Source organism: Rissa tridactyla, chromosome 2 (genome assembly GCF_028500815.1).
Source record: "Rissa tridactyla isolate bRisTri1 chromosome 2, bRisTri1.patW.cur.20221130, whole genome shotgun sequence".
Lineage (NCBI taxonomy): Eukaryota > Metazoa > Chordata > Aves > Charadriiformes > Laridae > Rissa > Rissa tridactyla.
The window spans coordinates 168,342,278-168,368,932 of record NC_071467.1 but is presented as its reverse complement, the minus strand read 5'-3'; the positions used below and the strand labels follow the sequence as shown (position 1 = coordinate 168,368,932).

Below are 26,655 nucleotides of genomic sequence, written 5' to 3'. Positions count from 1 at the left end.
TTCTTTGTTTCTGGCTCAAAAAGATAAAGGTACTCTTACACTCCAGTAGTATGTAATTAATTTTTCCATTTTCTTCACAGGTAACTGAACCCTGGTTAACTTGGTGGTTATGCGATAAGGATCTGTGCAGCCTGCCTAATTCCTTCTTGCATGGTTTGCCCTAACTGGACCATGCAAGTGTCCTCTCTTCTGCTACAAAAGTTCTAACTATGAATGTGCAAAGAGTATTTCAAGACCTGAGTTCTCCATTCTGGCCTTTATCTATTTCAAGAAACTACAAAAAGCACCTAGCAGCAGCATCTCATCATCCGAGGTTTTGAAGCATGCGTGATAAATCTTAACTTAGAATTATATGGATAAATGGAATAGATTATTATTAACATTAGTAAGACAGTATCTTTCTAGAAGCAAGTATTCTTTTTTTTTTATTGTGAAAACTCAACTGTTTCAAAATTTTAAAAAAGTAACAATAACAGAGTATTATTAAATTATGCACTTTTATCCTTGTTTTCCATGTATGTCTTATTGATGGTGACAAAAGAAGGAAAAAATTATAAGAGTGGGGGCAGTGAGGACAGTGGCAGGGAACAGCATGATGGGGGAGGCTCTCACAACGTTCTTGTAAAAGCAGCACAATGTGGGGGCCCCAAGACACGTCCCTGTAAACAAATGTGCAAAGCTTGCGAAAGAGGCAGAATCAGACACCAGTGAACACCTGAGACACTACAATCTCTGGAATATGATACCGTGAGGGGCATCACCGACAAACCACCTGATCAAGAAGGAGACAAAGCCTTTCGTAGACATCTGGAGGAACCCCTCATACTCACAGGGGAACTTTAACAACCCTGACATCCACTTTGACGGCAGGAGCAATGGGCACAAGCACTACAGAAAATTCCTGGATTGGACTGATGACAATTTCTTGACACAGGTGATCAACCAGCCAACAAGGGGAGGTGCTCTGCTGGACCTGTGACCCACAAAGAAGGAAGAAGTGGTTGGGGATGTGAAGGTTAAAGGCAGCCCTGGCTGCAGCAACCACGCGATGGCAGAGTTTGCGATCCTGAGAGAAGCGAGCAAGACCTTGACTTCAGGAGAGCAGGTTTGGGCTTGTTTGGGGATCTGCCCAGAAGGATCCTATGGGACAATGGTTAACAGTAGTTAACAGTAGTATTCTAACAGATATCTAAGGCTACAGGAGACATAAGGTTGAGAGACAGGGAAATCTTTTGCTTGGACAATAGCACGGCTGGAGAAGAACAACTTTCCAACAGACGTCCTTCCTTCACATTTCAGGCTACCATTTCAGACCTGAGAGTAGCAGATTCCACTCAAAACATTTACCAAGATCAGCTGCAGGTTTCTGTCAAAATGGCTAGAGTACCTGGTGTAGAAAGTATGCTGACTGTAAGCCACTTGTAAGGTCTGGTGGTACAAAGTGAAACTAGTAAAACTTAATAATATATTTGAATTGTCACAGGGAGATAATGCTAGCTCTGATATATGCCCATTACATTTTTGGTTCTGTATTTGCAGCTGAAAGCAACAATTAACTTATCATTAAACACTGGTGTGAAACACAAGTGTCAATCTTCAGAACACACATACAGGAAACTATGGTCACTACCTATGAAGCAGAAGTAATATTAGTAAGGAAAGAGGTGACTGTTTGTTGTTCTGGTGAAACGGAAACCTTGAGGCACACTGCTAATAGGAGATGGAAACAGGAGTTCCATAATGCCTGTGCCTCTGCTGAATTACGTACCAAAGTAATAGGTTGAGGCTGTCTGGCACGCACTATACAGGACATGAACCAGCTCCTCCTGGTCTTAACAACTTGTATATAAGAGTATGAGAGAGGCAGAACTAAGAACAAACTGCTGCTTGTGGTCTGTCAACTTCATCTGCTGCAAGCATGTCTGAATCACAGCTTTCCAAGACAGACTCTTGTACTGCCAGGTTCCTGGGTTAGAGACGTACTGCACTTATTTGCAGAAAAACTAATTTTGCTGTATTATGACCACTTTATTGAGCAATTCAGATAATACTTTGTAGCAATAACTGTCCTTCTCCCTGTGTTTATTTACTGTTCCGTTAATCTTACCCATAAATTTTAACATCAAATTTCACATATTATGCATGACACTGGGGGAAAAAAAAAAGCTACATTGCACTGGGCCAAGAACTGACCTTTTTGGTCCCACTAGAAACGACCCACTCACTGATATGTCTTCAAATTGACAGTGAGGGACTTTTTAATTTAAGGTAACCAAGAAGCTTACTTATACTGTAAGACTTCTCATTGAGATGTTATTGATAACACGTCAAATGGCTTGAAGAAATCCAATAGCATCGACACAATTTCTGTTATCAAAGAATCCTGGGATCTCCTCAGAAAAAGATAGACCTGTTGAACAACATTTAGTTTCCCCAAAAAGCTGCACGTAGCTCTATGAAGCACCAAAGTGCTCAGATGTCTTCCTTCAGGCAGAGGCACAAAGATCTCCTCAAATAATGTAAAACTTAACAGAGAAATCAAGAGAAGCACAGACCAAAAAGATCGTTCCTCATCTAGAGAGCAGGAAAACCATCCAGAGGGGAAGAGAGATTCCCCAACTCTGAATTTGTGTCTTGCTGTCTGCCTGTCACCAAGAAAAGGAAGGGCTCTGAGTGAACCCTGACTGGACTTGGCAGCTGTCAAGAAGAGAGAACATAAGAAAAATACTGTTTAAACAGCAGAAGTGCATTCTCCCCTCCTTCTCTGCACCTGCAGCAGAGAGCAATCTAATCCAGCAATCCTTAGCACAGAGGCGGAATCCTAGTCTTCACTTCCTAACCCTCAAAAAATCGTGTTCTAATTCAAATACTTTTCCCTCTATTTTTACTTTGACATTGCACTAACTCCGAGTCCTGTCCCTCACTTACCCCAACTCCATCATAACCATCATCATCCTAGCAATGCCATTGTGCTGGGGAATGGTGCATTTGTAAACTTAGTTGGAATGCTATCTTTATTCTGGCTATCTCATTATCAAATAAATACTAGCAGAGGAAAAAGATTTTCATGAGAGAAAATATTTATCTGTTTATAGTCACAGAGTTACGGGAAGAAAACAAAGAGTTACGTCATATTTTGATTTAAAGCAGAGAAGAAATGTGGAACTGGGACAGATAAGCCTGTTACGTGCAGCTAAAAGACACAAGCAAGATTTAGAGAGATTTACTCTGATTTCCCTACAATGTTTTAAGCAGAATGTCATAAATATTTCTCAGTTATGAAATACAGAGTCACGGACATTTAAATCCAGACTAAACTCTCTCAAGTACACAGAATCACAGAATCGCAGAATGGTAGGGTTGGAAGGGACCTCTGGAGATCATCCAGTCCAACCCCCCGCCAGAGCAGGGTCACCCAGAGCAGGTGGCACAGGAACGCGTCCAGGCGGGTTTGGGATGTCTCCAGAGAACAACACCAAAGAAACAACTCTGCTTCGGTTTCTAAGGCTACAGAGAAAGATACACATTATGTCAAAACTGATCTAATGTGTCCATTCCAAGCTAATTACTGCTGTGCTGGAAGAGTACTAGGAAGCATCCTGTGAATTCCAAATTTATTCTTCTAAGTATCAAGAGACCTAGCTGTATCACTTCTGCAAGAAAATTATGTCCCATCCACTCATTAGGATGTCACAAATAATGGAAAAAATAAAGGAAAACGGATATTTTAGACTTTCAAGTGGTCCTTAGGGATACAATACTTCACAAGAACTTTTTGAGGAATTCACAGTGACACTTAGATAAGAAGCAAATACTGGCCACATGTTGCCCAAGAAAGCTGAAAAAAAGCAGCAAGACAAAGATTCAGTTTTCATCATGGCCGAGCGATATAGGAAACCTTACATCTTTCAACAACTTTGACTTGGCTTTTTTATTAAAATGATCCAGCAGAGGACAAAAGAGCCATAGATGCATTCAAAGCTGTAACATTTTTAGTTAATCATGACCTGAAAAGACTGTAAGACACTTCAGAAAAGGCTTTTTCGGAGTTTGCTGACTGAGCTGCACGGCGGCAGATACTGAACAAACACAATGGAACACACAATAAAGCAAGAAATTTACCTGTACTGGTGGGTACTACTGAGACCCTGGCTACTGACAAAAGCGACCGAAACTCACTGTGGATCAGTTAATGAAGTCATCTGCATGAGCAGCAACAAACAGAAAAGATGCAAGGTATAAAGAAGAGGAACGGTTCTGGAGCTTTTAGAATTTAACCTGAACATTAAGAACAGAATCTACAAGTGACACAGGATGGAGAAAGCAGAAATAAAGAAGAGGACAGAGATAGGGATCCATACCATGGTGAACTGGGAGAAAGAAAATAATACAAATTATTAAAGGTATTCGTACAACCAAAACACCTAGAAGCAAAGAATGTAGGACACAGCTACAACATGAGGCCTCTCAATGCTTCCCAGGAAAATCTTAAAAGGATTTAGGAAATGGTAGGGGAGGAAACAATATCCCAGAACACCACTGTTGCTGAACAGGCCACTGCAGTTCTTAAATACATAAGCGGGAAGACATGGAGCAAGATTAAGGATTTTACAATTACTGCCATGCTTGGCAACAGCATAATCACTAAAAGAACACCAGAGTCACAAATGAAGAAATCTACCGACAAACTCAAGAAATTCTGCAAAAAGCTATTGAGATCATTAGCAGACAGGAAAACATCCTCTATAATACAAGGTTCCATGAAGCCAATTAATTTAGGTTCGCTTATGAGTATGTATCAATCTACACAAACAGAAGTTCCTCTGCTTATCGAAGTGACAATACAATTAACTTGAAATTGTTTAAGTTCAGATTAGAAATAAAGTGAAAATTCTTAGGAGTGAGTGTAGCCAAACACTGAAAAAATTCGACAATGACTGCAGGGAATATTTCATCATATTTTAAATACCTATGCTCTCACTTACAAGTAAATCCTCAGCTCTGTCTTAAAGAAGTTAAACAAAACCAAAACAAAGTACCACTAACTTCTCATGATAGGGTCAGACTTCAGATTGTCTAGTTGTATGACACTAAAATTAAATTAGTACTTTTTTTTCTTCTCCCAGAAGATCAAATATGTGCTCCTTCTTTTCAAAGTCTTCCATAAGAAGGCTTGCCACTCTCTAATAAAATTAAACAGACCTCTCAATACAACTATTAGGAGTCGATATACAGGCATGCAGACAGAATACTGAGAGGAAATGACAGCAAAAAGTCAGTGTCAGTCATGGAAAACCTGAGCTTAAGCTGGAGACACAGGTTTTCTTGAGTTGCACTCTGGCACTGACACATTCAAGATCAGAGACATCAGAAGAATTTCCCATTTCTGCAAAGAACAAAGCCATCTCACACGTGCTTAGCTCTACACAAATAGACTACAAAACATAGGTCTCCAATATCCTCCTATTGCAAACAGGTTAGCTCTTGATTCCTCTCTTTTGAAAAAAACTTCATTTCTGCTACTTCTGCCATCAGAAAACAGTATCTGGGAAGTGCATTTTTGGCATAGACGGTTTTCTAAAGGGGGTTGTTTGGGTCTTCATTAGCATCCTTAGGCAAAGCGTGGAGACCAGAAAACCTAAGACATATATCTCTGTCAGCCTCATCGACCTCCGGAGTGACTGTATGTATAAAATCTCTCCTGCTGACACAGTATAACCCATTCTGCCATAAACTTAACATTGCAGGATGTTGAATTCTGAAAGAATTTGCGTTTCTTCAAGTGGAGCCCTGATAGGCTAGTGCTGGCTACAAAAAAGCCTATATTCAGCCTTCCTTGATCTCCACAAGCTTTCAGTGTTGAGGCAGTCAGCACTTCTTTGCTAGTCAAGGCGTATTAGAAGCACCTACTGCAGTTGCTTCCAACAGAAGACAACCACCAAAGTCACCCACATCACTGAAGCGATGTTTGAACTTCTGGGGTTATGCTGATGAACAGTCATCAAACACGCAAAGGATTCACTGAATATCTGGGTAAACCATGATTTGTATAGACAAGTGTTTAAGCCTCAGTAATCACAGAATCATGTGGATCAGAAGGACCTTCTGAAGTCACGCAGACCAACTGTTGCACAAACCAGGTTCAAATTACATCAAGTTGCTCAGGTCCTTGTGCAGTCAGGTTCTGAATACCTCCAAACAAGGATGGACATCCCATAGCATCTTCTGGCAGCCTGTTCTAAAGTTTTGGTAGCGTCATGGTTTGGGTGGGTTTTTTTAAAGAAAAAGTTCCTTATATTGAGTCAATTGCCTGTGTTGCAGTGAGTTTCTGTTGCCTCTCATCCTGTTGTTGTGCACCTCCAAGAGGAATCATAGAATCCTCTAGGTTGGAAGGGACCTGTCAGATATTTGAGTCCAACCATTAACCTAACACTGCCAAGACCACCACTAAACCATGTCCCTCAGCACCATGTCTACCTGTCTTTTAAATGCCTCCAGGAATGGTTGATTCCACCATTTCCCTGGGCAGCCTGTTCCAACGCTTGATAAACCTTTCAGTGAAGAAATTTTTCCTAATATCCATCCTAAACCTCCCCTGGCACAACTTGAGGCCGTTCCCTCTTGTCCTATCGCCTGTTACTTGGGAGAAGAGACCGACAACCCCTTGCTACACCCTCCTTTCAGGGAGTTGTAGAGAGCGAGGTCTCCCCTCAGCCTCCTTTTCTCCAGGCTGAACGCCCCCAGCTCCCTCAGCTGCTCCTCACAGGACTTGTGCTCCAGACCCCTCACCAGCTCAATTACCCTTCTCTGGATACACTCCAGCACCTCAATGTCTTTCTTGTCATGAGGGGCCCAAAACTGAACACAGTATTCAAGGTGGGGTCTCATCAGTGCCAAATACAGGGGGAGGATCACTGCCCCAGTCCTGCTGGCCACACAATTCCTGATAAGAGCCAGGATGCTGTTGGTCACACTGCTGGCTCACATTCAGCTGGCTGTTGATCAACACACCCAGGTCCTTTTCCCTCTCCCTCAAGCCTGTAGCGCTGCATGGTGGTGTTGTGACCCAAGAGCAGGACCCAGCACTTGGCCTTGTTGAACCTCATACCACTGGCCTCATCCACCTTCCTGCTCAAAGCAGGGTCAACAACAAGGTAGATTTAGATGAGATATTAGGAAGAAACTCTTTACTGTGAGGGTGGTGAGGCACTGCACGGTGCCCAGAAAAGCTGTGGATGCTGGAGGTGTTCAAGGCCAGGTCAGATGGGGCTTTGAGTAACCTAGTCTAGTGGGAGGTGTCCCTGCCCACGGCAGGGGGGTTAGAAGTAGATTATCTTTAAGGTCCCTTCCAACCCAAACCATTCTATGATTCTACGCTGGGGTTTGAAAACTCCCAAGGGTGGAGATCCCACAACCCCTCTGGGTTCCAACACTTGACTGTCCTGTTGAGAAAAAGTTTCTCCTTACATATAGCCAGCTCCTCTCCTGTTTCAACTTATGCTCACTGGCTCTCATTCTCCTGCCATGCTCCACTGGAAAGCCTGGCTCCATCTTCTTAACCATCCTCTCTTAGGAACTGGAAAGCTGCTATTAGGTCCCCTCAGAGCCATCCTTTCTCCAGGCTGAACAAGTCCAGTTCTCTCAGTCTTTCCTCATGTGCTGATCCAGCCCTCTGACCAATCTGACGACCCTCTGCTGAAATCATTCCAGTGTGCTAATGTCTTTCTTGAATTGGGAGGTCCCAAAACTGGACACAGTGCTCTAGCTGTGAGCTAAGGAGTACTGAGCAGAGGGCTAATCTAGTCCCTCAAGCTCTTGGCTGTTCATACAGTTATCTTTGCTGCTAGGGCACACTTCTCGCTCCCGCTCAGCTCACTGTCCACCAGGGCCTCCAGGGCGTTTCCAACAGTGCTGCTCCCCAGCAAGAGCTCACTGTCCCCCACATTCCCAAGAAAGAACTTTGCATTATCACATCCCTAATAATTTCTTTCTTACGAGTGAATAGCAGATCCAGGTGTTCCTCACCTCTGGTCGGCTCAGATGGAGAAAGAGGTGGACAACAGCCATGCAGTGACCAAACAACAGGACAGCTATTATGGTATGGGATCTGTGCAGAGAATCCCATTTGGTGGCCAGTGAACAGCAGCAGGAGTTGACTGAATATTTGTGTAAAGGAGAATGAAGTAGAGAGGACAAAAAGGAGATGACAGCTGGACAAAAACCTATCAGCACAGCTAGACAAGTTCTCACAGGAATCTGGGGCCCCGTGAGAACAGTAGACAATACTAAGAGACAAGCATGCCATTGAAGGAGAAGCAGTTTGCTGTTTCAAAGTTGCACTCCACTCTGCAAGTTAAATGGGGAAAAGCAGAGACACATAGAGCTATGGAGTCAGAACAATTTTCAGCTGAGATTCCTGCATTAGCATGGATAGGCAAGCAATCTGAAGAAACAGAATGGTGAATCACACTCACGGTGTCTGGGAAAAAATGTAATGACTCAGAACTAAGAGAAAATAAGACACTGACCAGAAGTAATGAGGAGACAAGTCCTGGAGAAAGAAGAAGCGCAGTCTAATGTGCAGTCATGTTCCTCCACAGTTTGTGGCACGACTGCTAGACTTGGTTCACAAAGGCCACAGCAGCTCCAGAGATCTAGGTCCCCAGCTATGAATGAAGATGCCTATGAACTTCTCCACAATTGGATGAGGGTTTCAGAACAAGGGAAGGATCCAGGCGTAAGGAAAATGGGGTGGAGTATGGCCTGCTGCACAGAACTGGAGTTAATGTTGAATACACTATAAAAAATGCCAAGCCTTGCTATGTTACAGTATCTCAGCCTGGGCTTAATCAAGTTTTTATTTTCCTTAAAATTGCATTTTAGACAAAACATATGAGTAGATCAAATCAACTTGCATTTAAATAAAGCATTTGACATACAGTCATAAAGGGAACCACTGCTGAAGACTGAAAAATGGGGATTAGAACAAAACCAAAATGTGGTAAATAACTGGCATAGAAAAAAAAGTATTAAGCAGGAAGTACCCAATGGAAGATTTTTGAAACTGATTTTATTTATTTTCATTAACAGCTCCAGCACAAAAAGGAGAAGTACGCTAACAAAACCTGATAATGACAAATTTGGGTGGCATCTTCAATACAAGGCAGAGGATAGTACAGAGAACGGAAGGAAGATGAGAACTGTATAACAGAAATGGGATGAAATATAGCATTACAAAGCACAGAATCATGTTCCTCAGAGTCTATACCCATAATTCCTGTTCTAATATGGGAATTCATCAGTTGCAAACAACAGAAAGTTGAAATACTTATATTAGTCAATCACAGAATGAGCATATGCTGTACCAATGTGGTAAGGCCACAAAAAATAAAATGTGATCCCAATCTGTATCACTACCTGTTTCCAGTAGAGATAAAAATGCATTAGTGACATCCAAGCGCTGGTGATACTGGTAATCTGTAATACTCTCTATAGTTCCGGTCTCCTGAGAGGTAGGTTTAAAGAGGTTCAAAAGAGGTAAATTTAACCTGAATAAGTATAATGAAAGATTGTGAGGATTAGAATTGTGGGGAACCCCTTTTACTTGTCAAACTAAAAGCACTTGATTTGCTGAAGCTAGCGAGAAGAAGAAAAAAAAAAAAAAGCTGCCGAATCTAAAGTATCTCAGAAGTAAGGAACCTAACTAGTCTTGAGGCACCCATTGTCATGGCTTCCGTGACAGAGGGAAGCAGACTGGATGTGCCAAGAGGTCCCGTGCAGTTCCATAATCATAGACTCATAGACTGGTTAAAGTTGGAAGGGACCTTAAAGATCATCTAGTTCCAACCCCCTGCCCTGGACAGGGACACCTCCCACCAGCCCAGGTTGCTCCAAGCCCCGTCCAACCTGGCCTTGAACCCCTCCAGGGATGGGGCAGCCACAGCTTCTCTGGGCAACCTGGGCCAGGGGCTCACCCCCCTCACAGGAAAGAATTTCTTCACAATATCTCATCTAAATCTCCCCTCTGTCAGTGGAAAACCCTTCCCCCTCGTCCAATGGCTCCCCTCCCTGATCCAGAGTCCCTCCCCAGCTTTCCTGGAGCCCCTTGAGGGACTGGAAGGGCCTCCAAGGTCTCCCTGGAGCCTTCTCTTCTCCAGGATGAACAACTCCAACTCTCTCAGACTGTCCTCATAGCTTAGGTGCTCCAGCCCTTGGATCATCTTCATGGCCCTACTCTGGACTTGCTCCAATAGGTCCACATCCTTCTTATGTTGGTGGTCCCACAGCTGGACACAGTACTCCAGGTGGGGTCTCACCAGAGCAGAGCAGAGGGTCAGAACCACCTCGCTCGCCTGCTGGCCATGGTTGTTTTGATGCAGCCCAGGATGTGGTTGGCCTTCTGGGCTGCCAGGGCACATTGCTGGCTCATGTTGAGCTTCCCATTCACCAACATCCCCAAGTCCTTCTCCTCAGGGCTGCTCTCCATCCGTTCTCTGCCCAGCCTGTATTTGTGCTTCAGATTACCCCAATGCACGTGCAGGTCCTTGCATTTGGCCTTGCTGTAGTTCATGAGGTTCGCACAGGCCCACCTCTCAAGCTGGTCCAGGTCCCTCTGGATGGCATCCCTTCCCTCCAGCATGTCGACCGCTCCACACAGCTTGGTGTCGTCCGCAAACTTGCTGAGGGTGCACTCAATCCTGCTGTCCATGTCGCCAACAAAGATGTTAAACAGCACCAGTCCCAGTACTGACACTTGGGGAACACCACTCGTCACTGCTTGCCACTTGGACATTCGAGCCATTGGCCGCAACTCTTTAAGTGGGGCCATCCAGCAAATTCCTTATTCACCCAGGGGTCCCTCCGTCAAATCCATGTCTCTCCAATTTAGAGCCAAGGATGTCGTGTGGGACACTGTCAAATGCCTTGCATAATCCTATCTTCCTACATGTAATAGTTTGCTATGTTGAACTTTCTCATATGGTTATATTCATGCAAAATGAAATCCTTCTCAAATAGCTGAAATGTAGCAGTTGAGCGACCCTACCCAACTAGCAATATGCTCCAGAACTACAGCACAGGCTTGGTCAGAGAGCCTGGAAGTCCAACAGCAGGTTATCTGTGTCAACTGTCTGACTTACTATCACAGCAGGTAACACTAAGAACCCACTTGCTTTTCCACTATTACATAAGATGGTTTTCAAGAGTAGAATGTATTTAATATCTTTCCCTCTCCCCTTCACAGTTCCCAGAAAAGAGAAAAGACAAGCAAGAGTCTGCAAAAAGTCTGTGGGAAGCACAAGCTGATTGGCTGGAAAATACTCCAGAAGCAGCTCCAGGAAGTTGGAAGTTTTACCCTGAGTTTTGTGTGCGTTCCACAGCCACCTGTGCAAATCTTCCAGTTGACAGGACACCGATGCACACAGCATTTTCCCATCCCATGAATGGGGAGCGTAAGGAGGTTCCGATACACTGACTGCAGCCTAATGGAATATCTTAATCCAGACACAATGTCCAATCATCGATACCAGCACTCCAGCTGCACTGATAAAAACTCCATTGCACATAGAACTCTAGCAATTTGTGATGCCTTATCACTCAATCAATTAAAATTATTGCTGACAGCAACAAAGATACTGAAAGGCAAGAAGACTTGGTGACTTTTCGGAACCAGGCATGGTTCTCAAAGGTGCTACATCTGTATAGCTTTTTGACATACTTGAATAAGGCTCTACCTATTAAAGGATTATCATGGATTTGATAAACAGAGGCACAAGCCTTCTGTTGCCAAAAAAGTTTGGTTAGCTCTGTTCTGAGACCTTTTTATCTTATAAAGGCACCAGGAAAAAAACAAACAAACAACAACAACAAGCCTTGAAACGGACATATATTTAAAGCGATAGCCTCACCATACAGGATGTATAATTGTCTGTGAAAACAATTTGTGTGGGACAGACATAACTGACAGCACAAGAAACGTAGCTTTCATTCTAGGAAAGCACAGGCTCCAAGCAGAGCAGGAATGAAGTTTTAACACAAACACGAGGAGGCTGCAAGTAGTTCAAAGGTCTGGATTTAATGGTAGCTTAGTCCTTTCAAGCCAGCAGCACGAGAGAACGAGTGGCTAACCTATGAGAAGTTGTGCTTTCAGAGGGTGGCAGGAATTACAAGAAAAGAAGTGATAATATGGCATCAGGAGTACCAAATTGGGCTCACCTCCTCAGGTGACTGGCACTAGGTACTTGTGGAATGTCACAGAAGAGAATCCGGGGGCTGCCAACAAGTTTGAGTTCACACTAGCAGTGGAGAGGTAGACTTGAAAAGGACGTGGAGATCTACACACCTGTCAAAGGAATTCTAAGCCTAGAAAAAGCACCAGAAGCCAAAGAAACTGGGACTAGGATGTGACGAGGGTGTGTGATCTGAAGACTAAGGAAGCTTGCCTTTTGGGACCAAGTAGGTTTTGGGGGAACTGTACTGAAGAGGGCACAGGAAAGGAAAAGTTTGGGAATAATGGAGAAGGGGAGCAGAGAGAAATTCCAGTGTTTAAAAAGGAAGTAGAAGATTTAAGCATTGAGGATTAGGCATAGGCAGACACTAAAAGCTAGACATATCCCCAGGCACAAGAGAACAAATAACTCTCTGGACAATGCAGGCCCCTTGAACTCTGTTGTTTACATGGGTTCGCTTCAGCCCTACGAGGACACAACCAGGAAAATTAGAACCTGGCAGCTCTACTGGGCCAGAGAGATCTGAGAACGAGCCCGTCTCCTACAGGCACAGCTGTGCCCTGAACCAGCTTTTGGCCAGCCTCAAAAATTGATCAAAAACATCCTTAAGACCCAGAGGGCCCCAGCGTCAAGTGGAGTACTTCGCAGCCCAGCACCACTGTCCATCCAGCAAGTGGCAGTGCTGGCTCGGCGAACCCAGCGCTGGAGGAGGACACGGGCCAGGCTGCTCCACACTCCCAGCCCCCAGCCCCAGCCCCAGCCTGGCTCTCTAGACTTTCACCCACTGCCTACTTACTTTTTAATTAGATTTTTAAACAAAAAGTGAAAGTATTTTCTAAAATCCCTCTAATTACAATAAGATGCTGAACTGATTGTGAAGGGAATAGGAAATGAAAGCGACTCACCCTCTGAGGGAGAATTTTGTCAGCCATCTTCCTCCTCTTGGCACTGTACATTTTTTAAAGAAAAAAACACGTTACCATGGTGACAGATCTAGGAGTAACGAGGCCACCTGCTAAATTATCCTGACATCTCCACATGCTGGTGCACAGCTGTGCATGCATCAGCAAAAGGGTCTCACCCATGCCCAGGACCTAGGACCCCTTCTCTCAGCAGCCTGGGGAGGCAGTTAGCTAAGAACAAATCAGGGCTGTCTGTTATGCATCTTGGAAAGAAGTGTGCAAGTTCTTTGATCACAGCATCTTCTATGGTGCAGGGCGGCAATGTATGCAAGTGCATGTGCACATGCTCTCTACAGATACAGAAAAAGCATGTCGGAGGACAGCGTGCAGGTGTGGCAGCGGGCATAGATGCAGCTATGCATATGCACATGGAAGTGGCTGAGCGCCTGTAAACAGAATGTGAACTTGTTCGAACAGATGACATGCATTCATTCATTCATTCATGCCCAAAACTGAGTGCTGATGAAAACACACATATGTACGTGCATTTCATATGATGTATGAAAACACACATATACACACGCCCTTCCCTACATATATACGCTTGTTTTATTGTAACAATACCTTTGCCTCAGTGATATACAAAGGTCAGCGGGCTTACATGTCCATGTTTGATCATCTTTATGAACGCACATGTGGGAAGACGTATGTGTCCCTGCAGTACATATACATAATTTGTCCGTACCCATACATAAGCCCAATTGTATAGGTATGCTTTTGAAAAAATACTTGTGTTTGTGTACATACACACAAATGTATGTGTGCCTAAGAAATGCTACTGTCAGGAAGATTGCCAAACACGTTGTCTTTCGAGTTCTTCAGATTCTAAGAACTGTTTGTGCCCACCAAACCTGTCACCTAGCTTTCTCTAACAGGGCCAAGAGGGAATTCAGGCCTCATTCTTCACCTCTACGATTTGTGAGGCCTTTATCTTAAGCAGGAGATGAATCACTCCATCTGCGACAGACAAATGGGAGAAACTGAACCGCCTGCTACCGTCTGCCATGTCAAGGATGCCCCTCCTTACTGTTTTCATACAGGAAGTCTGTCATCAGCCACGTCCATGTAAAAGCTGTTTCCACACACAACAATGTGGCACACTCCCTTCCTACATATGCTAATAATAAGCCTGGCCTGAAATACCACAGTCTTAGATTCTTCCCCATCTCCGTATAAGCCAAGCCTGAGGAACTCTTTGTGCACGGAGGTGCAAACTACATCCTTCCTTGGGGGCAGAAAGTTCACCCACACAGTTACAACCAATTCTGTGGGTGAACAACATCCCTTTTTAAAAGCATAGGAATAATGGGACTGGAATGTTACGCGGTGTGAACCTCCAACACCCTCCACAGCTCACAAAATCAAATCTGCATGGAAACACTTCACCAAATCTGGAAGTAATGCCTGAGCAAGCTCCATCCTCCCAAAGGGAAACGGGATATGCATGCACCTGCAACAACCCCAAAGGCTTGCAATTAAAAAGCAATTAACAAACAACCCAAAAACCCCCAACAGCTTCTGCCTCAACCAGTTCTCCAAGAGTCTGTTATAGAAATGAGATTTCTGTCTCCACCAAACCTGCCAAGAAAGGATAACTACACCTTCTTGGCCTGTTTGTGCCATAAAACATAGGACTGAATTACTCCCAGAAGTGGACCCAAGATGCCAGAAAGTTTGCCTGAAAACACAGAAAAATTTCAGCGGGAAACGACAGGGAGGTGGAAATGAACAAGGGGAAAACATTCAACACATTATCTGGAGGGAAGGCATGGCAGAAGAAACAGAGGAACTTTCCCGAGTACCTAGGAGGCACCGGTGTGAGCTGGACTCCCTGCAGTAGCGACTCCTGCTGGGTTCCAAACTAGAAGCATTGAAATTAAGAACTAGGGAGAGGGAACTGCCTCCTTCTGTGAATTAGGCCATCAACTTTTAGAAAATATTCTTTTTTAATGACCTGGAAACTAGGTAGTGACTAAAGTTTACCGTAATTATCCAGTAGTGGCAATTTTTTTCAGGCTGTATCTACCCTGTGTATTTGAAGACTGGGCATTATTTTGTGCAGTTTCGTGGAGTTCCTCCTGGGAGGTGCTGTGAAATACGCATTTTGGCTAGTGCTGGGCAAGGCCTCCATGACGCACATGCATCTCTTGCGCTCACATGCTGCACTCACACGCATTCCTTCTGTATTCAATCGTAATGCATTAATACTCTCAGGATTGGTGTCCTTTCCAGATGCATCCCAGATATAAGCATTCACAAGTCTGGCTTGCTGATCCAAGGCATATAACCTGGACAGAGCAGGGCTCCTGAAGCACTGATCTCAGAGAGTCACCTTTTACCTACAACTAGATATGATGACACCGCCAGAACTCTGTCCGAATCTATATATACACCTATAATGATTTTGCAAAAGGCAGACCACACAGATGCCTGCACCCTATGGATTTATCAGGAACTGGCTCACACTTGGACCTCAAGGCTGCTGAGATCTAACAAGTTGCAAAAAGAAATTAGCAAACTGTTATTTAAGAGAGAATGCATTCAGCACTGTACAAAGCAGGCATATTTAAAAAGGAAAGCTCGTTTAAAATAATCCCTCTAATTCTATGAAATTATTTCCTATGCATATCTCTCTATTTTATACATAGGAATGCCTGTGACAATTGCAAGTTTCATGACCACTCTCATGAGTGACCATAGTACAAGCATTCACAGGACCAACCAAAAATTTTTTCCACTTGTCTCATTTACAAACCATTTTGTTAGCCAGTCGGAAATCAGAGAAACTATGCAGAACAGACAACAAATAATACAATAATTGTACTATATTAGAAGGAGAACTGTTCATTAACTTTAAAGGCTAAATATAACAGCCAGATTTATAGCCTGATAAACCTGCGAGGAAAAAGCATTATAACTGCAAAACCAGACATTAGTAAAGGTCAGTTTGTTCAAGACCATGCACAAAGTAAAGAGTAAAATTTACCAATGTTTTTCCTCCTTTAAGAAACTGATAATACATAAATCTTCTAGTCTGTCTCATTCGATCTTAAAGGTCTTACCTATTGCTAAAAAGATGCATTTTTTTCTTCTTCAAATTATCCTCCCACGTTTTCTTTCTGGAACACTCACCTCCTAGTTCGGTTCTGCGTGGCTTGCTGCTGCTGCTGCACTTGCTGCTGGACCTGCTGCTGCTGGACCTGCTGTGGTGCAGTGCGTTTCCTTGTTGTTTCCATCACAGTCTGGGGCATCCCAGGTCGCACCGAGGGGCTTCCAACGTACGGGGGGCCTGGGGGACCCATGGGAGCCCCCTGATGGGGCATTCGAGCTCCTGATGGCATCCCAGGTCGCTAGAGAAGAAGCGAAACAGAAAGAAGAGCCAGTTTGGCCCCTGTTTCTTCAGCTGCAAATATATTTGTACATAATCAGACACTGGCTCCAGCAAGCTCCCCATTTTGACCACCCCAATAAGCACTAAGCAGAAACACAGAGCACATGAGCTCTGGGCTGGTATTTCCCAGACATCGTAAAGAGGAATCCAGTGATAAAGTAGTCAGGAAACAGGGATGAAAAATACTAAGCTTGGGAAACGCTCAGTGGTCAAAACATATCCAGGCCAGCTTACAGCCAAAAGCTCTACCTTCAGACCCAAGGGAAAACTCCATGGCAGCTACACGCAGTCCAAATTGGTGCAGTTCACACGCTAATCAAAGCTGCAAGCAAGCTCACATCTACAGTGCTTCAGATTACCACTGACTAGCAGGCGGCTTTCACCAGTAGGGAGACTGTAACGAGCAAAGGTGAACCATGAAAACACTGTGATAAAACATCCTCCATTAAGAGCCCTCTCCTTCACCTACACTGGAGAGCAGTGTAAGTTCAGAAAGTGACAATAACCCTTAAAGAAAAGGTCACGTCTCTGATCAAGCCTCTAAAATTAAACAGAAAATAAAAGGAATGTGGTAGTTTGTCAGCAGCCTGTGTAGGCTAAAGTCCTGACATTTATGTTGATTTCAGTGTGCTCTGGAGAGACACTTTGGGCCAAATCACAAACTTAATGCTGTAGAAGACACACAGTAAACTCAGTGCTGAATCCTAAAAGTTTATAGTCATCAAGGAAAACCACCAGTAAAATAATTACCACTGTAAAATGCAATTTAAAACAGAGAAGAGCTTAGCTTCATTCTAAGAATTATCAAGATGTTTATTATATGTCTACGTATATGTGAAAATACAGACAAATACACACACGCTCTATAGGCATTTGAACCAGTATGTGAATAAGAATAATCATACACAAAATTTTTTTAAAGGTCAAGTCCCTCTACAGTGTCTTTCAAGGAAATCAAGAGCTAGTGGTATCCATTATAGATAAATAATTGTTTAAAGGATAGAAATGAGGTCAAAGTAACTGGTTCTGAAAATAAAACGAAGGCACAGGCAGATTTTTTCTGAGACTCATGCTTTTCAGCATATTCATAAGCAACCTGAAAAAAGAACGAAAAAAACAGAGAAAGAGCAAGGAAGTGACCAAGTTTGTTGGTAATGCCAAGTTATTCAAGCTGGCAAAGATGAAGGCCAGCTTCAAAGAACTGCAGAAGGACTTTATGAGACAGAATGAACACTTAAAAGGAAGATGAAAATGGATTTCAGTCCATATTTAAGTGAATTACATGGGGAAAACCGATACAATCATCACATACAAAACAATGGGCTCTGAGCTGACTGTTGCCCAACAGAAGCAAGATCTTGGAGTTTAAACAGACACTTCCAAAATAAAATAAAAAAATCAATTCACTGTTTGCTAGAAGTCAAAAGAAAGCCATTAAACAAAAGAAATGACAAGGAAGAGAACAGCGAACATCACTGTGCCACTGTCCGTGGTTTGCCCACATGTCGAATGCTGTGTGCAGTTCTGGTTCCTGATCTGGAAAAAGAATGGCACGGAAACAGAATAATGGAATCATAGAATGGTTAGGGTTAGAAGGGACCATAAAGATCATCCACTAGACCAGGCTGCTCAAAGCCCCGTCCAGCCTGGCCTTGAACACTTCCAGGGATTAAGATTAAGGTATGATTAAGATACAGAACTGCACTCACCCAAGTAAAAGTAAATATACTATGGTCTTCCATCTGGAAAGAGGTGATCCAAGGTAATCTAAGCAGGCATTTGCTACAGCTCTGCAAAATCACGAGTGGCCTAGAGAGGGCAGTTGGGGATTGACTGTTCACTGCCCCCTCCAGAATAATAAACTACGGCCCTCAGAGGAGGCCAGGAGGAGTCAGGCTCAAACGCAACCAAAAGAGGGTAGTTTGCCACACAGTGGGTAGTCACCCCTTTCCAAACGACATGGAAAACATATTTGGTTCAGAAACTTCTCTGAGTTACCAACAGCTAAAGACTGAGAAAGTACTAGGGAGAAGCACACCAGTGGTCTCCAAAGGGAGAGGCGTGCACCAAGAGGGTATGCAGGACAGCCCATTGTGGGGTGGGAAGAAAACTTTTTTGTACCATTAATAAATAAAAGAAAAATTTTAAAAATCGTTTATTTAATCCTTATTTCATGCTTTTATAATTTCTAAATATATAATTATAATATGTATCATAATAATATATAATTCTAAATGTAATTTGGACCTGTATCTCCAAATCCACTGTAGTCCCCAAAGTCGCAGCTCAGTGCTCTCCCTGATCACCACAAGTCTTAGATATTCCTTGCACTTGTATGCATGAAGGAAACTGGAGAAAGGAAGAAGGTGAATGAACGATCAGCAAAGAACCAGTGTCTCTAATTGGTACAGACAGGGAAGGAAGGCTGAGGTAGGAAAGAGACCAGCACAGGGAGCCAAGGAGGTGAATCCAGCAAGTGTTCGTGTCGGAAACCGATGGTGGGGATGGCCACCGAGCAGAGAAGCAGCAGGAGGCAGCAAAGAGGCAAAACTGAGGCTCTGTGCAGAGCTGGAAACATCTTCTCCCATAAACAGCACGCTACGGAAACTGCCGTAACGGAGCGGCTCCCTCCCTTCCCACGTACTCACCCCCACCCTCCAGCCCAGCCGGAGCCAGCAGAGAAAAACGGCCCAGGAAATGCTTCTCTCCCGAGCTTGTATTTCAGATCTCTCTGTTGTCTGTCAGTCCACACCGTGGCCCTCCTCCAGCAAAGAGCAGACCGTTGGGCCTGCTGTCGCCTGTCAGTCAGCCGGGGACATTTGACAGTGACTCGGAGGAGACGAGGTCCCGGCATGGCCATCCCGCACTCGTCCCTCCCGGAGGCTGCCTGGCCGCGGGGGTCAGGATGCAGGCCCACTTCTCTGCTTCTACAGTGGACAACTTAAGGCCTGGAGAAAAAGGTCAGCGAGCCAAATCTACTCTCGATCTCAATCTGACATCTTTGAACTTCCTTCAGTTCCCTTTGTTAAGCATCAAAATAGAGAAAACTAGAGAAAGGACAAAACTGACAAAAAGGGGGCAGCTCTAGCAAAGGCATATTCAGTCTCACCCCTTGCCCTGCCTCATTCCTTCCCCTCCCTTCTCATGTTCCTATCTCCAGTATCACCCGTAGATAAAATATTATTCACTACGCAACTGCCGTGTCCCTGCTGCGAGCCCACAAGACTCCCAAGATACAGAAATGCTCTATCTAAACTTTTATAAAAGGAGAACACACAAGCAGGACCTCACCTTATCTAAAAGCTTATTTTGCTCTCAAACACGTGTAAGACAAGACAGTGAAATATGTTCAATATGTTGAATTTTTCACAATACTGACATTAAAAAAAAAGTCTTGATACTAAAGACATATAACTTCTTTTGATGTGGTACAATGCTGTTATGTCTTTTGAAATAGATCTTGGAGGTGCACCTTCGTGTGGGTTAGGATCTGTCTCTCCCTTCGTCCTCAGAGGGATGGAACCTGTCCTGAACAACACCATCCACGGTGAAGGCTGCAGGGCAAACAGCACCGACACATCCTCCTTCCTGGGAAATCACCTACCCTACACCCCTCTACCCGACCCAACCCTGCTCTTACCCACAGACCCACCCCCTTTCTTCCTCCATTGATCCACCTACATGTATTACTCTGCACTGCTTCAAACACTTCACTGGACAGAGGGCGAAACCACCGTGGGCTGTAGGGAATAAGGAAGACCACAGCACGTCCCCAGCGGAAGGGACCACTCTCACAGCTCTGAGGAGATGGAGCGGAGCAGAGCAGAGCAGCTGGGCATGGCCACACAGTGCGGCACGCGGAGAAAGGCACACCGCCAATATTTCACACATGCGTACTGGTCCCCAAGAACTCTGCTGATGGCCTGCGTTCCTGTGGTCCATCCCTGCCCTGGCTACACCCTTCCAAAGCTGAGCACACCATCAGTGCAGTAAGCAGACCAGCCCCCAGCGACTGTTGCCGTCCCCTGTCGCTGCCTTCCGCTGCCCGCTTTCCCAAGCTACGCAGTTGGCTTTTCTACTTTCTTCCCTCCTGTCACATCTGATGCCTGCCTCTTCCCCTCTGTCTTGAACTTCTTAAAGTGAACTTCTCAAAGTGAACTTCTCAGGTGGCCAAGAAGGCCAACAGCATCCTAGCCTGTATCAGCAATAGTGTGGTGAGCCGGACTAGGGAAGTGATCATCCCCCTGTACTCGGCACTGGTGAGGCCCCACCGCGAGTACTGCGTTCAGTTTTGGGCCCCTCGCTACAAGCAGGACATTGAGGTGTTGGAGCATGTCCAGAGAAGGGCTACAAAGCTGGTGAGGGGTCTGGAGGACAAACCTTATGAAGAACGATTGAGGGAGCTGGGGTTGTTTAGCTTGAAGAGGAGGCTGAGGGGAGACCTTATCACCCTCTACAACTACCTGAAAGGAGGTTGCAGAGAGATGGGGGCTGACCTCTTCTCCCTGGTGACAAGTGATAGGATGAGAGGAAACGGGTTCAAGTTATGTCAGGGGAGGTTTAGATTGGATGTTAGGAAACATTTTTTCACTGAAAGGGTTATTAAACATTGGAATAGGCTGCCCAGGGAGGTGGTGGATTCACCATCCCTGGAGGTGTTTAAAAAAAGGGTAGATGGGGCACTTAGGGACATGGTTTAGAAGTGGCTTTTGTCAGGGTAGGTTAAAGGTTGGACTCGATGATCTTAAAGGTCCCTTCCAACCTCAGCGATTCTATGCTTCTATGATTCTATGATTCTCCTGCCTGAGACAACACTGGAGCGGTCCTTTTCTAGACATTTCTACTGCAGAGTCTTTTCTCAAGGGACATCAACATCATAGCAGCCAAAATGCTGAAGCAGAGAAAGGGAGGGTTCCTGTCTGGACATACTGGATAGAAGAAAATAACCTGGAGAACCAATAGGTAAAAGGAAAAGAAAGTGTCAAGAAATCAAAAGCAAAAACACCTGCAAGAGCCTTAGAAAAGGACTGAAGAGAGAGCAGGGAGTCACTGCAACACAGTATAGCACTGAGCTGCACCCATGGCAATTCCCTGCTCTGAAAGACACAGGCTCCATCCACCAAGGCACCTACAGGACTCCGACAGCATGCAGTGACAGCCACGGGCTTCTTGTTAACTGAAAAACCCACAGATTTTGAGAACAACAATTACCAAGTATACAAACAGTGTATTTTTTTAACTAAAAATAGAAGCTACCTTGGCTAGACAACATATTGTGTCAAGGCATTACAGCAGCTACTGACTTCTATGAGGCACAAACATTAGCAGGAGGAGATGCCAGATGCTGTCTGGAGGTGAGAATGGGTCACTACGAGTATCTGGAACAGCTAAGAAATTTATACTAGATTGATATTGTCTGATGGCAACAGGCTTCGGACTGCACATGTTTCCCAACTGAATCTGCACTTCAAAATGGACTCTTAGAAGCACAAGAAAAAAAGTTGCAGACAGCTTCTCTCCTCTCGTATAACTATAGATGTTACCTCACATGAGATTCTTTTTTTTAATGGCTATGAACCTTTTAGATATTTAGTAAGCAGAAACATCAGTATTGCAATTTTTGCTTCCTCTGTTTCCCAAAAACTCTCACATCCTAGAATCAAGTGTTGCAGGTTCCACCCATTTTTAAATAACGTTCACAACAATCCAAAAATCTTTAACTCAGAAAACATCACATTCACATGACTGTGAATTGTAACTTGAGACAAAGTTCAGGGACCATTTTTCTATTTCATGCATGTCTATTCACAGCTCAGAATAACCAGACACCAAACCTGAAACGAAGCGCTTGGATGCAACCATGGCAAAAAAAAAACCAAAACACCAAAACCGAAACCCCAAACGTCTTTGGCATTGAAACAAACAAACCCAATATACCATCTTTGAGTTCCATTAGCTTGCTCGTTTTAATAGATGTGATCACATCCACTGCTGTGATATAATGTATGGAATGGATTTTGTGTGAAGAACTACCAGAATGAAGCTCTTGACTCTGTAAAAAGGATAGTTTTGGGAGGGGAGAGGTAAGAGAGCTCTGCAACACCATGACTAGCACGGGAGGAGGCTGATCAGGAGCTCACTGTCTCTTCCCTTACAAGAATTAGTCAACAGCGAGCAGTCAGCAGGATCACGTACTTCTTTATGTAAGATAAGCTGCAAAAATTCCTGACACAAAACACTGTGAATGCTAAGCGTTTATATGGGTTCAGGAAGACATCAGCAGACTAACCTACATAAATAAAATCCATATAGAGGTACTATGCATAGTGGGCAGATTTGGGTCAGAAAACTCCAGAGCTACGAAGCACTGAGTGTTTGGATGAAGCATCACCAGGTTTTTGCCTTGTTCCCGTATTTCCCCGCAGTCTTCTGCTGCTCCCTGCCACCAGGGACACTGGGCTAAATGATCCAGTGCGACTGTTTCCATATTCCTACAGTCTTTCTTTTTTAAAAAACAGAAGAGCAATTCAAACATCTCACAGACCAATTACATCTGTGCACCTATATTCATCAGCAAATCACAGAATTGCAGAATGGTAGGGTTGGAGGGCCCTCTGCAGCCCATCCCGTCCCACCCCCGGCCAGAGCAGGGTCACCCACAGCAGGTGGCACAGGAACGCGTCCAGGCGGGGTTGGGATGTCTCCAGAGATGGAGACTCCACCACCTCTCTGGGCAGCCTGTGCCAGGGCTCTGCCACCCTCACAGGAAAGAATTTCCTCCTCATGTTTAGGTGGAACTTCCCATGGTCAAGTTTGTGCCCGTTACCCCTTGTCCTGTTGCCGGGCACCATTGAAAAGAGCCTGGCCCCATCCTCCTGACACCCCCCCTTTCAGTATTTATAAGTGTTGACAAGATCCCCCTCAGCCGTCTTCTTTCCAGACTGAAGAGCCCCAAATCCCTCAGCCTTTCTTCATAAATCAAAGTTTTCTCAATGAGCAACTAAATTTTTTTTTAACAAGCCTATACTGCATAAAATCACGTTGATCTCTATTAAAGCCCAAGCTAGAATTAATACGATTTTCTTTTCTCAATTATGTGTAAACTTTTCTGTATTCATTAGCCAGCAATTAGTCCAGGGCTAGGAAAGGACAAACCATGATCTTCTACTGGCAGCTTGCTTGCAAGGTTGAATGCTGTTCAATGTTTTCACTCTACCAGTTTTCTCCAAGTACCTTCCCAATCAAATTTCTTCACTGCAGTGAGATCCCTTGATTTCCCCGGGCTGCCCTCCACATATCCCAAACACCTCCTTGTTTAAGAAGACAGGGAATACATACGCAGCAAATCAGTGACTCCATCCCAGGACCTGTTCTCTGACCACGTCCTGGCAGAGAACTGCGCAGCCAGCCCTGTCTTAGTGGAACAAACTGCCCAAAAATGACAGATCGTGAGGCTCTTTTCTAGCCTTTCTAGAGTTAGTTGACTTATGGTCTGACAAGACAGTATTTATATCCATGATAACATATAAATTAGTGGGATATTACTTTTTTCAAACCTAATATTCTCTTCACCTCACTAATTCTAGTAATGATGTCTACAAACTCATGACTGAATGGAAGAAACAATCACTTTTATCCACTTAGAACAGATCACCATTCAATTTGGGGAGAATATCCTTAGTTCTTCCCATTCTAATAAAACAAATACTATTTTTATAATATACTGAAATATTAAGACCCTGAGGTCATCCAGTCCTTCCTTGTCTCAAAGAACTATCACCCATATCTAAATCATCTTTGATAGATGTTTACTGATTTAACCAGTGGCTAAGATCCTCCAGTGACAGAGATTTTACAACTTTCCTAATCAGTCTGCATCCTTAGATACTATAAATAAAAAAAATAAACCAAACCATTCTCCTACTGATGAAGTCTTCACAGGCCTCCCACTACTACTGCCCTCTGAACTACCCTTTTTTTTGCTTGTTAGTCATGCAGATGACCAAAATAAAATAAAAAAATATTCTTGTAAGTATATGCCACAGATTTACAATTGCTTCTGTATTATTCTCTGCCCCATTTCTTAATCAGGCTAACAGTTTACTTGCTTTCTCGGTAGCAGTGGCTGCTCCTACACACTAGGCAGCTCACAGTGACACCCAACCCTTCCTCCCAAACGGTTACACTTCATTGAAAACCCAGCAATGTATGAGGAGATGCAAAACTGGCTTATGAAATTCATTGCTCACCCCTTTTCCAAATCACTGATAAATCTATTAGACACCATACACATCTTTGGGGGACCAGACCTGCCTTTTTGTCTGTTTTAACATTGTCAGTGAGTTATTTATCACTGCATTAAATGTTTTTTTACATGATGGCACGCTTTGAGACCCTTCTTTCACTGTACTAAATGCCGTTTCATATAACACTGTTTCTGTACTTACTATAAGATGCCATGACTGTATTTGAGAGATAGACAACCAGACAAAAAGAAGACTGAGGATAAGCAAAGGAGTCACATAAGTGATACACGGGTTTGTATAATTAGCGGTCTTGATATGTAACTAATATTAAACTGTAGAGATTAGCAGGAACCATGAAAAAACACCTACTAGCAGAAAATAAATATGGATAAGGACTTATATTAAAAGGAAGAGCTTCCTAAGCGCAGCAAAGAGGACAAAAAACAAGATCACCATGGGAAAAAGAAGGTGATTTGAACTGACAGCAAGTGTATTGCAAATACACATATGACTTGATAGTTAAGAAAGGGACATAGACCTTTATAGGTGTATCTTGTGTATAAAAGGCAAGATTGGTTTTGGAAGGAAGATAAAGTGGGAACAGAAAAAGGACAGAGAAGCAGATTAAAAAGGTCAGAACAACAGGACAAGAAAACGAACCTCTCAGCAGCTTCTTGTGTGAAGATGACACAGGCAAGGTCGGCGGTGCAAGGCACCAAAGAGATGATTGCTGCAATCGAGTCACAAGAGGACAGATGTCTGGACAAGAGCTTTGACAAGATCTGCACCATAGACCTTCTCAAGGCTATATGGGAAGACACCTGTTTGAGTAAGAAAAAGGGAAAGAAAAAAAAAAAGAAAAAAAAAGGGAGACAAAGGTAACATCCATTGAAATGACCCAGCCATCAGGGAAGCCTATGATAGGGTCTGGAGGATAGAAGAAACTGCAGCAAGATTAATAACTTGGTTTGGGTCAACAGAATTTAAGGCAACAGCTGGACACACAGAGGGGGATGTCATAAAAACAGCCTGAAATGTACAACTGGACAGTAGAAAATGCATCGATAAAGAGATAAATCAACATAAATGTGGTGATTAAAGCCATATTTATCCATAAAAGCACTAGAAATAGAGCAGAGAGGAACGAACGAAAAGGACAAAGTAAAGGATGAAGCCTTTGGGAAAAAAACCAACTCTTTTCCCACAAAAACAATGTGCAAGACCCTGATGAAACGGAACAGGAGTAAAAGAACTGTAAAAATAAATAGCTGAAAGAAATCTAACCTTTTTAAAAGAAGAACTGCTTACCAGAGGTGTAACAAACTATCAAGAACTCACGCAGGATGAGAATGAAGTATTGCACTTGAGATTTTTAACCATTAAGAAATTTCCCCTTTCAGAGGTATCCTATTTGACTGGGACAAACAAGGGACATCTTCTAAGCTGGCAATATGGAAAAGAACAAAGGCAAGATCAAGTGCACAAGAGCAAAGGGCGAAGTGACCTTAGCAAAGGAACATATGTTTCCAGAAAGCTCAAGTGAATCCAAAAGCTAACTGCCCTTAGGAAATACTGCAAAATTATCCCGTTCACTTAAGTGTTCACATAGCAAAAAATTTTCTCACAACATTCTACCCCTATTTACCTCTCCCCATTTTGGGGGGGGGGGGGGGGGGGGCGGGGAGCCTGTAATAAAATAAAAAAAAAAAGTAATCTGAAGAGGAGGTTTTCCCCTGAAATTAGAGCAGCACGTGACTCCAAGAAATCCCAGTAAAGTTTGCTATGTAACTTGATTTTTCAATGAATTAATTCTGATGCTGACACATCGT

The 26,655-nt window shown here is 43.7% G+C and overlaps 1 protein-coding gene across 8 annotated transcripts in view; it reads right to left on the bottom strand.

The window, feature by feature from the left end:
* SMARCD3 (SWI/SNF related, matrix associated, actin dependent regulator of chromatin, subfamily d, member 3) overlaps positions 1-26,655 on the bottom strand; it is a 106,995-nt gene that overhangs the window by 36,931 nt on the left and 43,409 nt on the right. For 7 of the 8 annotated variants that reach the window (XM_054191623.1, XM_054191624.1, XM_054191619.1 and 4 more), the window contains 2 exons: positions 16,322-16,539; positions 13,133-13,175 (listed from right to left, as the gene is read on the bottom strand). In XM_054191623.1, the coding sequence (XP_054047598.1) occupies positions 13,133-13,175; positions 16,322-16,530 (252 nt within the window). In that variant the 5' untranslated portion in view covers positions 16,531-16,539. Of the gene's footprint in view, positions 1-13,132; positions 13,176-16,321; positions 16,540-19,228; positions 20,205-26,655 lie in introns of those variants that run through there. The other variant, XM_054191625.1, reaches the window with a different exon arrangement.